This window comes from Aspergillus versicolor (genome assembly GCF_001890125.1).
Source record: "Aspergillus versicolor CBS 583.65 unplaced genomic scaffold ASPVEscaffold_2, whole genome shotgun sequence".
Taxonomy (NCBI): domain Eukaryota; kingdom Fungi; phylum Ascomycota; class Eurotiomycetes; order Eurotiales; family Aspergillaceae; genus Aspergillus; species Aspergillus versicolor.
Window position 1 is genome coordinate 173401 of NW_024467525.1, and position 13691 is coordinate 187091.

At 50.8% G+C, this 13691-nt stretch overlaps 4 protein-coding genes across 4 annotated transcripts; all 4 read right to left on the bottom strand.

The window, feature by feature from the left end:
* Positions 1-207: 207 nt before the first annotated feature.
* On the bottom strand, positions 208-2607 carry ASPVEDRAFT_79451 (putative C2H2 finger domain protein; the record flags this gene model as incomplete). Its single annotated transcript, XM_040816692.1, has 5 exons — positions 208-771; positions 877-949; positions 987-1589; positions 1645-1908; positions 1958-2607. The coding sequence occupies 5 exons, from the start codon at positions 2605-2607 to the stop codon at positions 208-210; spliced, it is 2154 nt and encodes a 717-aa protein (XP_040663523.1).
* A 1603-nt stretch (positions 2608-4210) lies between these two features.
* On the bottom strand, positions 4211-7672 carry ASPVEDRAFT_123507 (putative C2H2 finger domain protein; the record flags this gene model as incomplete). The annotated part of the gene is made up of 1 exon (XM_040806087.1): positions 4211-7672. One exon carries the CDS (start codon positions 7670-7672, stop codon positions 4211-4213), a length of 3462 nt encoding a protein of 1153 aa, XP_040663524.1.
* A 745-nt stretch (positions 7673-8417) lies between these two features.
* On the bottom strand, positions 8418-13111 carry ASPVEDRAFT_49714 (uncharacterized protein; the record flags this gene model as incomplete). Its single annotated transcript, XM_040814208.1, has 3 exons — positions 8418-8853; positions 9298-10194; positions 10410-13111. The coding sequence occupies 3 exons, from the start codon at positions 13109-13111 to the stop codon at positions 8418-8420; spliced, it is 4035 nt and encodes a 1344-aa protein (XP_040663525.1).
* A 92-nt stretch (positions 13112-13203) lies between these two features.
* ASPVEDRAFT_427373 (uncharacterized protein) lies at positions 13204-13655 on the bottom strand. Its single transcript, XM_040812655.1, has 2 exons — positions 13436-13655; positions 13204-13372 (listed from the first exon to the last, which is right to left on the bottom strand). Exons 1-2 carry the CDS (start codon positions 13521-13523, stop codon positions 13254-13256), a joined length of 207 nt encoding a protein of 68 aa, XP_040663526.1. The 5' UTR covers positions 13524-13655; the 3' UTR covers positions 13204-13253.
* Between the last annotated feature and the right edge of the window lie 36 nt (positions 13656-13691).

Sequence of the window (13691 nt, forward strand, 5' to 3'; positions counted from 1 at the left end):
AATATATTCTGTTTTTGTTTTTGTTTCTCTGTATGTATAAAACTAGTATTAGCAAATTATACCCCGTCAACCTTCGGTTTTGTACTTGTGTATTTGTTATGTGGTTCATTGTTTGTAATTGTGTGTGCTCTATATATATAGTGTGGATGCACCACGGTGACTATGCACACTTTGGTAATGCAAATAGCAAGCTTTTATAAGTTGCCTTTATCCGCCTTGTATGTTTTCCAATGATGCTGTAAAGGGTATTCTGAAGTCAGAAACTGTGTTCGCTTCTCTACCTATATACGGTGGCAGGCTCAACGCCAAAACAGCGTTATGGGTTTCCGCTTTCGATGATTCGCCAAATAAGACCGGAAAGGCGTATACCCTGTAGGCCATTTCACGAATTGCAGCGGTTAATAGTGGCAGCTCCTGGTCTACACTATTGGCACCACCATGAGGGTTTCCGTGCTCCGAATAGCCGCTACAGGCGGAGTCGGCATCACAGTGACCACTCCCAACAGACTCGTCGTCACCACCAAACCTCCCTTTTGTGACATGCGCATCATCATCCACCAGGACTTTGGCCCTATGGGCTGGGGGAAGGGACCAATCGTCAACGCGTTTGCCCACGCTGCAGGGCGCCACCTTGGAAAACAGATGACCCTTCAGCGGAAACCGCGCCAGAATTGAGGCACTTCCTCCCAATCGATTCTTGCATACTAGGGTTTGCACTTCCTCACTGTCGGCCTGATGCTGTTGACTCAGATATTTGGCGTTGGCGTCCTCCTGGTTGTATATGAGCGCACACAAGTGATGCCCCTGCGCAGGTGCTGGTAGCGTACATTGGCAGCTTTAAAAATATTGTGATTGTTCGTGTCGTTTCCAGTTCACCTTGCTACTGAATGACTTGTCACACTTGAGGAATGTGCAGCCATACGGTCGTTCGTGCCGTTCCAAATGCTTCCTATGGAATGTGTTAGAAAGAAACCATGAAGTCATACTTCATTTCACAGCGCAAGCGCGTTTCTTGCGGGAAACACTCACATTGAATCCAACCCTCCTTGTTTGAGGCAGTGCTGGTACTCTTCTGGAGTGCACTGCTGTCAGGTCCCGAACCCCCCGAATCCTCTGAGAGGAGCACCGATGCAGTGACCAGGATTTTCTGCAAAATTTCCCGGTTGCGATCTGATAACTCGTCCTCTTGCTCACCGATGTCCTCCTCGCCTACATGGCCTCGCCTTCGCTGATGATTATTGATCATTTTTGTCATGGCGTTGATCACGCTCACCGCAGCTTCAGATATCATATCGTCCATTTTATCGTGCCGTTGTTTGATCGTCTGCGAGGGGTCGCCCTCCCCTTGTACATCTCGCATCTCTTCATCAAATCTCTTGATCGAATCTAGCGTTAGCATGTTGGAGGGCTGGAAAGCGGTTTGTGCCGGGGCAATTGGGTTTTGAAACTCGAGGTCAGCGTCCTGCGTTATTATTTCCGGCTCGTTTGTCTGCTGGGAGTGCGTTGGTGTTGCATCCTCTGACAGGTTGTCGGCAAAAACGGATACCATATCTTGTGGCTTTACACAGTTCTCATACCATTCGTGCGACCTGAAGAAGCGTATCAGATTTCAGTTCTTCCATCTCGAGTTGCGAACCAACATACCTTCTCAGCAACTCATTGATATCCTCGTTATTGTGCATTCGTGCGAGGTGTTGACGGAAATTATCGAGGCGAGGCCATTTCTTATTGCTTCGTGGACAATTTTGCCCAAAGCACATGTATAGTACTTTCGGTCCGCGCTCCGGGTCCTTCTTATGTACGCATTTCTTATGCCGAGCAAGGTCATTGATGGTACCAAACCCTTCTTTCCGCGTACACTTTGGTTCGTCGCACTTGAACAGCTTCTTATGTCGAGCTTCATGCTTTCTATTCAGATTAATATGCGCGCCTCTTGCGAGCATCAATGATAGCATACCTTTTATCGGATGGGCACTTGCCAGTCCACGGGCAGCCCGGATAATCGCATTTGATCGTCTCGTGGCAAAGTATGGACGGTGTCTCGGGCCGTTCCGTAAGATCCATAGCCTCGCCATGGCCCGTTGAACCAACGTCCAACGGCACCATATTCTCATCTTGTTGGTATTTCTGTGTTTCGAGATGAGGACTGCAAGTGGCGTCTACGGTATACGAGGCAGTGATTGACCGCTGCGTACTATATCCAGAGTCTGAGGAATGTACTCCGTGGCTTTCAGATTCAGAGGGTGCGCTATAATGTCCAGTGGAACTCTTAGTCGGAAAGCCGCCCATTCGTTGAACTGGGCCTGCGCGGGTGGAGAAAGTGACATTGACAGGTGTACCACTTGCTCTGAGCATACTCCAAGGGTCCTGCTCGCGCAAGTATCGGGCGTTGAAGTAGTTAGAGTAGTCGAGAGATTGGGGCCCCGGCGACGTTGATTGGTCAGGTAGCCACTGGTTGGGAAACGAGGCATGTCTGGGAGAATGGTGAGGGAGAGTTCTAGCATCGGGACCGGAATGAAGCGCCATCAATGAAGCTGGATCGTATTCGACGGACGTTGGTTCAGTGGAGGGGCCGTTGGGGAACTCGAACTCGGGCTCCGAATGCATTGAACCAACGCCTTGAAGGACATCGTTGGGGTGACTCCAAGAAAAACCGTGCTCCTGAAAATATTCAGTATATTTGGCTTTTAATTATTTGTATTTTCTTTATTCTTTTATTTTTTTGGGGGAGTTGAATTATTTTGGTTGGTATCATGTGCGGAAGACTGGGCTGGGTGGCTACCTCATTCATGGTGGCAGTTGGTGTGCCCTGCGGAGCAAACAAAGCTTGTCTCGAGCAGAGAGTCTATGACTGTAGACCCGCCCGTGTTATCGACAGGAATGCGACCAGATGGAGGGTGCAGGTAGAGAACCGGTTTGAGTCGGGCAGAGGGGACTCATATAGGCTGGGTCAAAAGTCGAAACTGAGCAGTCAAGTCTTAGAGCGGCAGAGAGTGAAATGAAATGCGGCGGTGACAAAGTGATCGGCCTCAAAAAGTTTTCCTCAGTTATCCGTATCATCTGTTGGGTTAAGCCTGAACAATAGTCGTGGGAAACGAAGGGCTGAAGACCGAGGAGAGAAAAAGCAAAGAGAAGAAGAAGATGATGGAGGGCGAGGAAAAAGCATTGCAGGGACAGCTCTGGAGTCACTGGCAGCTGGAGGAAGAGGCCTCGCAATTCACATTCTCATTTCCCAGGACCCCACGCGAGAGTAAATAGCAATTAACATGTCGATGACAGGGCGAGTGCATTAGTATACATTACTAGCATACCTCCTGCGCTGACAGGAGAGTTGTCCGCACCAGGAATCGGACGAGATCAGGCCGGCCCAGTGTGCGCTCGACTGCACGACTGGACGCAGGGCCAGCTGGAGGTATCCGCGGATGCGAAAAATTCTCATTCGCTCATCCTGGACGAGTCCGAAGGCATTCATGATTTCTCCCCGGATGTCCTGAGCCTGTGTGCGTAAGTGTGCATGCGTGGCTGTGCCTGTAAGGAGTGCCTCAGTTTACTTGCCCGCTCAGTCGAGAGTTCGAGACCCCCCAGAGTCAGTCCGTGACAGGAGACCCAACTTTTATTTTAGACGTCGATCGCCCAGCTGAGTCGACGCCATCTTGCTTTAACGGGTTTCGTTCCGTGGGACGCAGAAGGGGAAAACAGCCATTCTCGATCAGGCCCAGCCCGCTTACTGGTAGTATAATTAGTATTAGTAACGGATATGCGCAGCTGTCAACAAATTCACTGGCCATGTACGGTCTCCAAGTGGTCATTCATTCGTAAAAGCCAAAGCTGCCTAATTCTAATCTCTCAATATTCTCAAGACCCCAAATGTCATCCAAAAAAAAAAAAAGAAAAACAACCGAGAACAGCAACCAAAATGTCGTGCCTGTCAAATCGGCCCAAGAATGTGGTTCCCAAGGGGTATCGAGACGCCGATCATGTCGCACAACAATGGCTGAAGAAATAAGGATAATAATAATAATAAGAAAGCCATGGATCGTGTGGATCACAAACAAGACAATTAACGGGGCGCCGAATACTCCCATTTCCACAAAACAAATCCATTCCGAAGCTAATGCCACCCTCACGATCTGTCAAATCTGTCGCTCGGATATCACAAAAACAAAACGTCGCTAGCGAATCTAAGTTGGTTGAGAGTTGAGACCTCGACTCACTGGACTTGGCCTTGGTACCCCCCAGTATTATACTGCATGTCTGCCGCCATTGGTCCGTGATAGGTAGTGTAGTGGTTTGTCGCCCCGTTGGACACGTACATTGCGCTATGTGGATCGTGCTGCATCTCCGTGGGGGACATGGAGAAATCGTTAAATCCCGTCATCACCCCTAGGTTTTCACTTGAGACCCCTAGTCGCGGCACGCCGTTGAATGGCGGCGGGTAGGAGGCCGGAATTTGATGCTGCGGCATCGTCATTACCTGCCCCTGCTCCCCAGCCGAGTCAGCTGGTCCAGGAATTCCTGTATTATGTGTCGTATACGGTGAGGCAGTATCGAAATTATTCAACTGGCTGGGCACCACACCGCCCACGGGTAGAGGATCGGTAGTGAAATACGGCGGCGGATACTGTGATGGTGCAAAATCGATGTGTGGGCTGACTTCATTCATATCAAACGGGCTGGCTTTAGGGGGGACTGGAGTACTCGCGTTGCCAGTCGAAGCGGCACCGTTGTTATACGGAAAATCTCGTTCGTCAACAAGGCTCAAAATTGGTATCGCCATTTGCTCCATATGTTTGGCCAGATGTACGGTGAGCTTCTTCCAATTTGTACAGACATTGCCACAGAACCGACAGGGCTCTGATTTGGGGCTTTTTGTCGTGTCGTGCCGGCAGCTCTCCACAAGGTCCCAAAGTTTGCGGATCTCTCGTTCGCGATCGATCTCTTCCTGCATCTCAGGCGTGATCGGATCGTTCGGGCCCCTTTTTGACGATCTCTTATTCTTGGGCCTTTTAACCTTTGGTTCCGGCAACTTGTGCTCACGGACAAGATGCTGCACGAAGTTGTCTTTCCGGTAGCACTTGTGGCGACAATCGGCGAAAGAGCATTCCCACCATTCCAGATGCCGGTGCCGTTCGTTCTCATGACGCACCCAGTCAGCTTTTCTTTTGAAGGACTTAGGATCAGGGCAGTCCGGGAATGTGCAAGTAAATGGTTGCACGTCTTCGTAGATATGCTTGGTCCAATCCGACGGTTTCTGAAACTTTTTCACATGGAAGCAAACCATACATTCAAACTCGGCTGGCAATAATTTGACCTGTTGCGGTGGGTACGGTACGCCAGGCGGGAATTGGGCTGTGGCAATGGTGGTTTCCCCCAGAGTTCCAGAGCTTCCTTCCGCCTCACCGCGGTTGGGGATCACGAATTGAGTGTGTGAATCTGCATCTTGAGCGGATGCACGGGGTGGTAAGAGTACCGCCCTGCCACCCATGCCTAAGCAGTATTCACCTGACTTGCATTTGTAGTTGGTGACATTTTGGGAGTGTGTTTGCTTGACCTCTATCAGCCTCTTGTACCGCCGAACCTGCTCATGCGCGAAACGATCAATTAACCCAAACTCGAGGCGTGGGTTGAGCTCGCGGATCTGCGTTCTAAATCCTTCTAAAGTCGGAACTGGCAGATGTGGTGGTATCGGAAAGTCCATGACTAGCCCCTTTTCGTCGTTTTCGTCATCATCTTCTTCCTCAGCAGTATCATGATCCAGTTCTGCTTGCTTGACGGGTTCGTCGTCCGCGGGCTGGCCTGGTGATTTGATATTGGGAACAGGTGGACCACCGTGGTTTGTAAAGAGCTCAAATAGACCTGGTGCTCTAGGTATCTCACTTATGCTTCTAAATCGTGGCTTGCGATGGTTCCAAAAATTTGCGGGCCCGCTTGGACTTACAGCACTGAGAGTGTCCTGGCCACCGATGGCTGCCATCGGCGTCGTAGCTCTAACAACTGCTCCGATGCTGTAACCTGGAGACCTTGGGGAAAGGCCGAGGCTCAGTTTCCTACCCGAGCTGTCTTTCCTTTGGGGGTTTGGCCTACTTTCCACGACCTGGTCTTCGCCTTCGGGAACAGTTTGGATGGTGGAGAGTTCGGACTTGGTGCGCTTTAGAATATTGGACTTCCCATGCGGCCAATACTTGTTGATGCTGAGAAGACTAGGTTTCTTCTCATGCTTCTTTTCTCTCCCATCGCGATTCATCCACTGGAGGGATCGGACGCTCTGGTCATCACGGTGACGGGTGCCCCAAGTGGCGACGCGGGATATAGTGTCATTCTCTCTAGTGCGTTTCTCGTATTCAATTATCGCTTGGGTAGAGCTGACCGGCTGCACATGGGTCTCATGCGGAGTCGAATCTCGTTCAACGTCACACCATGGAGGGGACTCAAGATACTGGTAAGAATCTGGCTCATCCGTTTCTGGGTTGCGCGGCTCAGCGGGGGTAACCTCTGATGCATCGTGTGTCCACCTTTCTTCATTCACACTGACAGGAGCTGACGACTCCGTTGCATCGTCGGTATAATCACTTGGCTCACGGAGCACAAGGCCTGGTCCTGGGACATCGAGTCGGTTAGGTTGGAAATTCAAACTGAAATAATCCTTTTGGAGGGATGGGTCCCCGGTGCTTTTTGCTCTTCGCCTAGGGAAACTATGGCTGGTACGACCCCTCTTGGACTGCAGACAATCATCACCAGTCTCACTATGAGCATCCGATACGGCCTCGGACCAATGATAGATATCGGCGTTTCTCTCCGCCAACTTTCGCCGTGAGTCCATCTCATTTGGGCTGAGGATATATCCATCTTTTCGAGCATCTGGCGCGAGACCAGAATGGCCAGTACGCATATTCGGAACCCAAGACCCGTCGGATGACCTTGGTACTGAAGGGCGCTCTGTCTCCATGGTAACATCTTCTTCCGATGCATTAGAGATACCCCCTGGGGAAAGATGTACGGAGGACTGGCTCGGGCGGCGGTTGGTTGAGAAACTATCTCTGACAGGTGAATCGCCCCGTGAATAACTTTCGACCTTAACAATTGGGCTTCTTGCTGTGGCCGATTCAGGAGCCTGGTGGGGGCCAAGAGTATCGCTCAGCGGCGATGTAATCAGGCGAGGCATCGGAGGAGGATGAGGTCGAGAAAGTCGGTGGCACCCACCGCTTGTCGTGTCTGAGGATGGGCTTGGATTGTTGGTCAGATTCGGTGTGAGGAGTTGGGAGGGGTTCATAGTCGCTTGAGGAGATGATGGGCCGTCATTAAACTGATTTGGCGCGGGTGTCTCTGTATCCTGCGCGAGGGCAACGTTGGGCGGTGACCAGGCGTTCACGAAATCGACTGGAGATGTATGGTCACTCATCCAATCGCCTGACGGACTTAGGAAATCAGAGTAGGAGGTGCCATAGCCCTCATTATTGCCTGGTGTCGACACGTTGTTGATGGAGTGGTCGAGCGGGGAAGAAGAGCCATTCCATGCGCTGCCCCGGTCTTCGATGGGCGTCAACCTGATTCCAGATGTCTGGAAGTCCGATTCAGGGTCGGCTGCGGTAGAAAGGTATAAATTGGAGAGCGCTGGTTCTAAACTCCTATCGGGTGATTCCCTTCGCACCAAACGGGGCGAAACCGTCGACATCTTCAGAAGAAGCACGAGGTTGACGTGGGAACTTCGTCACGGCAGCTCCGACGAGAAGGAGCGAAGTTTTGCGTCTTTTTCTTTTCAGTGGGCACTCGAATCTCCGATGAGGTGCCTGTCATTAGTGTGCAGTAAGAAGGGCGAAGAGTGACATGTCTGACAGGTTGTAGATGCGATCGGGCACGAGGACTTTTAAACGAGATCGGGCAACGGATCGGAATTATTATGTATAAGAGGACGAGCTACCAAAGTTGCCCGATCGCCGGCGCAGATCTGGGTCTTTCAGCTCTTGTCCGGTAGGGGATTTCTAGCAGTTGATAGAAATATGGACTGTTCTGGTCCAATAAACAATATGACGTCGGAGGGCGGAGTGCAGAAGAGGCACAAGTGAGCCAGACAAGGCAGTATGAGAAACAGACGGAGACGGAAGGCTACTGTAGGTGAGACAAGGCGGATAGATAAGAAGCAGAGAGAAGAAGCAAGGCTGAGTCGGGGCCCTGAGAAGTCGAACAGGGGGGTGGGGAGGTATGGTGACAGGAGGAGGCTCTGAGGGGAAAAAGAGTGACGAGCAGGGCTGAAGCTGGGAGCGAGCAGGCAGACAGGCACAAACAGGCACAGACAGCCAGCGAGATGGAGGGATGGATGCGACGAGGTGGGGTGGGGGGGAGAGCAGAAAAAGAAAGGAGAATGGATATTGGGAGAATAATAAAGGCTGCCTTGTGAGCACGACACTGTCGGCGCCAAACTAGAGGCTGAGAATGGACAGTGTCTCAGCACATCGGCACAAGTGACAGCGCTCCATGCCCTCGTCAGGCCAGTCTCCTTCCTCTTGGGTGGTGATGTTGACATCCAACTCCAATGCTCTCCATCGTTCCATATCCACTGGAGCTGGTTCTCCCATTCTTGACTCCATCCCCACTGTCCCCACTGCAGATTGGCGACGGAAAAAAAATAACCTGATCTTGAAACAAGCAGATGCCTCGTTGCGAACTGCCTCTTGCATGGGGTATGCTCTTGCATTCTTCTCTATTTTTCCACGAGTTCTCTCTGCTGGAAATCGGCTGAATCTGCCAGTTGCATTCCAGGGTCCAGTCTCTGCCAAGCCACCGCACCGCAGCCACAGCTCGGGTCCCAAGGCAGATTCGGAGCATATCTGACCACCATCACTTCGACGGTGTATTCTGCCTCACACTAGCCACACCGCTAGACACTGACATCATACTACAAGCAGATTGAAGAACATTTGTCGCAGTTGAGTTATATTCACATAAATAGAGCTAACTAAAACGGCGAGTTCCCTGCAAATTGACTCCAAACACATATGTGATTGACTCCCTTAATACCCCATAATGCTATAGTCGCTAAACTGCCGAGCAAATCGAAGAAAAGATTTTGTATAATAGACATAAGACAGGCGTGGGAAGAGAAAGCAAAATCGTAATGGAATACATGATTCACTGGATAAAAACGTCAATCTGAAGAGAAATGGAGAAAAGGCATGCAAAAGAAATACAAAGGAAATAATTAAGAAGTTGCAAGTGAAGTCTCCTATCAAACGGCGAGATCAAACAGTGCCAAAGTTGGCTCCGGTTGCGCCTTCAATGAGCGTATCATTTGGCATATACGGTATCTCGGTAGGGAGGGGCGAAGGAGGTTCAGGGTCATTCGATGCGCGAGACTGCCGCCGAGAAGGGTTGCCTGCCCCCGCCAGCACATCCGTAGACCTCTGCGCCAGCTCTTGCAGCCGTGCAAGGATGATAGGTGAGTCAGAGTAAAGCACTGCGCCATGCGAGTATGTGCAAGGGTTTGCCTTGGTCTCATCCCCGATGAAGTCCTCATGGGCTGCTTCCCGAATAATCCTTGGGAAAGGACGTAGGACCACATGACGTGCGAGGTCTGCCTGGGAATCATCTATGTCATTTTCCCGAGACACCCCATACTCTTCCCAATCCTCAGTTGGGGCGTTGATATCCTCGGGTCCGGGGAGAGTGGCAAGTATCAGCTCCCGCTCGACACGCGCATGCCTCCATGTTTCCGCCGCGAGCTTCACGATCTTCCGAATCCCCATGAGAAGAGAATCCATTCTTCGTGGGTCTGCAAAGTGCTTTAGGTGGTTGCTGATTTCGTCCACGATCACGGCGGCGACGACATTGATCGACTCTTTCGCGTCAGCGGTTGTATAGGCTGCTTTGAGTGTTTGCTGTCTCCAGAACGCTTCGCGTCGGACGGATTTACGGCGGATATCCATCGAGAGCATCTGGAAGAGGATATCCGCTTTATCGTATCTCCGCCCCAAAGTGAACAGGAATGGGTGGAATATGCGGTAGATTAGTGTCTTCGAGACAACATGCTGTACATACGCCGACCGTAGTTCACACGATGCTGGTGTGTTGTCAAGGAATGATGGTAGATCTGGCGGAAGCTTTGAGAGGACCTCCTGGGGAGGATCAATTGGAAGGTACGAGAAGTGCTCTTTAGAGAGAGTCACAATAAGACGTTTGAGTTGACTGAAGCAGTCTAGACTAGATTCACATTCTTATCAGAACAGGTACATTTATAACGTTATCAACATGTCATGGTCCTCATAAACAATCTATGGAGAAAACAAAAGAAAATATAGAGAGCGGATGCTGGTCACGAAAAAAGTGTGCTTATAGGTGATCATATTGAAATAAAAAAAAGATGCAAAGAATGAATGAGACTGAGAACCGGATGGATCTCAACCTAGGCAACTTACAAGAATGTATCGCCTTTCGTGTTCTTGAGGTCAGTAGCTTCTCCAAGGCTATGGAGAGTCTTCCTCAGCCTGTCGCAGTCGTTACCCAAGTTTTCAATGGTAAGTCGCATGTTATCAGTTGAATGGACGAGTTGTTTCTCTTTGCCGAGAACATCCTCCTCTAACCGCCTGTTCTCCTTCTCACTATTGGCGAGCTCTTCGGACTTCTCAGAAAGTTGAGTCTCCAAGCCAGTTTTCTCCTCATTCCAGACACGTTCCATTTCATTGACCTTATCCTGATGGCTGTTCTCGAGAGATTCAACCTGCTCAGCATGTTCCTTTCGAGTGTCCTCCAATTCCTTGTGCTTTTGCTCGAGTTCACCTTGGGTAGTTGCGAGCTCCGCCAGCTTAGAGTCAAACTCGGCCTGCAAAGTATTATGCGACTCCTGCATCTGCTGTTTCTGCTGTTCGTACTCTGTCTTCATCGCTTCTTGCTGCTCCTGCAATTCGGCCTCGCGGGTCGCAAGGGCCTCTGCCGCCGCTTTCTCATCTTCTGCTTTGATTTCCTCAAACAGTTCGGTCAGCTCTTGCTTCTGTGTCGAGAGCGCTTCTTCTTTCTCGGCATCCTTCTCTGAACGCTGCTTTTCCAGTTCTTGGCCGTGTGCTACACGCTGCTCCTCAATGTTTTCGTTAAGCTTCCTGACCTGCTCTTCGAGCCCGGCTTTTCCTTCCTCGGAGTCTGCGAGCTTTTCTTCCATGTCCTTTCGCTTTTCCTCCATGTTGCCAAGCTCCATCCGAAGTTCGTTGATCATATTCTTAAGCTTGGTTGCTTCCTCGGCACTTTCGTTCGCCGTCTTGCGCAGCTGGTTCTGTAACGCTTCGATAAAAAACTCCTTGTGCATCAATGCTTGCTTGTGCTGGCTTTCCATCTGCTTGAACTCCGCTTCGCGAGATTGAAGCTTGGTTTTAGTATGCTTGAAGGTCCCAAGAAGGCGGTTGATATCCGGAATAGCTTCCTGTATTCTGTCCAAGAGCTCTCTAGCGTCCTCCTGGTCTTGGGGGATAATGGGTCCTCTACCAGAGCGTTCACTATCATGCCCATAGCCTTGGTCTCTCATTCCTGAGAATGGATGTCCGCCGTTAGGTGCTATTGAGCCCCGCTGCATAGGATGCGGGTGCGAAGTTGGTTGGTAGTAGCCATATTGAGAAGGAAAAAACCCACCAGAGCTCATAGGAGGGGACTGATAAGCGGAGGCATAGCTATGAGAGATTGAAGGAGGGAATGACGGAGGCATTGGAGGTAGAGGTGCGGTATGAGGAGACATCACTGGGGAGGTATAGGCATGGGACAAGGGGCTGCTGACTTTGGGCAGGGGTGATGAGGGCTTGCGGCCGGGAGACCGATGTATATGTGACGAGGATACTGACTTCTGGCGTGGAGAGCAGGGTTGATCTGCGGGGTAGGTTTGTTGATATAGTGGAGAAGCACTAGGTGGCGTAGGAGGTGCCGCCCTAGGAGCAGTAAATACAGCATCTTTCACATGCGGAGCAATCTGGGACTTGGGCGACGCAATTGGTGGTGTAGGAGCCGTAGGCGGAGGCATGGGCGGGAACGCTTGTGGCATATCGACGGTATCTGCGACACTTATGGCGGCAGGCGAAATTGCGCGTTGCATTGGGGAAGCAGACTTGTATGACGGCGAAGCAGTCTCTGGTGCAGGGGACTGAGGCTTTGAAGCAGGAGGAGTTACCTCCTGTGCAAGATCAATAGTACGTTCAGGTCCCATCACAGACTCTACAGGTGCAACTGGCTCTGACTCAGTCGCCGGCTCGGGAACAGACGTCGGTTCGGGTTCTTTGGGAGACTCGGGTTCGTTGATGGGCTCAGGCTCTGTCTCAGAGGCGGAAGCAGGAGTTACCTCCGGAGCAGGAGCAGGTTCAGAAGTTGGCCCAGATGAGCCCATCTCGGCAAACGGGTTGGTGGAGTCGTGGGAAATGTCGGTGTCTTTCTTTGTGGGAGAACCCTCCTGGGGTGCCGAAGCCTTGGTCTGGTCGTTTTCTTCCGTAGTAGGCCCAAGTTCAGTAGGTTCAGTGGCGGTCTCTGGGCCAGACGCGAAAGTAGGTGACTGTGGTGCAGTAATTGGCGTTTGTTCGGATGGTTCTATGGGATTGCTTTGTTGCGCTGAGGTGTCGCCGTTCTCACTCTTCGTTTCGATTGAATCGAGTTGCCTCCATACGTCGAGACTTTCGTGGGTCGGCTCCTGAAGAGTCTGAACCTGGGTGGCACTCATATCTAGGGGTTGATCTGATGTATTTTCAGATTCAACAAGTTGAGTGAAACCATCGGTTTTGGACGGTGACCGTGGTTGGTCTTCGAAAACGGAGGGCGTTTGAACTCGCTCGATAGGCGGCGCTTGTTCCGTTTCTAACTTTTCTTCAGGTACAGACTCAAGTGTTGGTACAGGCTCTTGCGAAGGTTCCAGCCCAGCTTCTGGTAGAGCTTCCGTAGTGGACTGTGGTTCGGGTTCCGGTGTAGACACCGCAGTTAGACCAGGTGTCTCTTCAGGAAGAGGCGTTTCTGCAGCTAGTTGTTGCTCGTCGACTCCAGTAGAAGGAAGCTCAAGCTGAGGCGTTGGAGTATCTGAACTATCCTGGGCCTTGCCTTTTTTATTCTTCTGCTTGCCGCTATCGGCCTTCTTGTTCTTCTTGGCCGACTTCGCCATTATGACACACGCCCAAGTTCAATCAGATAGAAGAAAGACGTGTTTCCAGTAACTGGTTATCGGGGTTTGTCAGTTAATGCTCGAGTGGACCAATATTGGCTCAATAAGTAGGAGTGCGAAGAGAAAGTCACTCGGTGTGCTTTCAGATTGATATACGTGCAGAAAGCAGGCTAAAGGCGGTCCATATGGGAGTAGGAATAATGATAAGGCACGCGATTAAAAAAAAGGAGGCAGGGAAAAACGACCTGCGGAGCATGGAAGCTGCGTATATGCACGAATAGTTAGGGTCCACGAAGACAAAAAGCTCGGGTGGCAGGCTGGCACCAGATGAGCATGCAGACTCGAATGCCGTAACAGATCTCGGAGGATATGTTTCTAAAATAATTGATTTCCAAAGAGTGTATTTAAACATAAAGGGGCAAAAAAAAACAAAATATCAACACATGGCCATCATCAAAGCGTCTTCTGACGAGAATAGTGCACACCCGACAAGCGACACCGTCTCGCCTTGGGAGGGCTAAACAGGGATTCAGACGGACCGGACCGTGGGGATGAACTGTTAGTCTGTTACCTACCCATC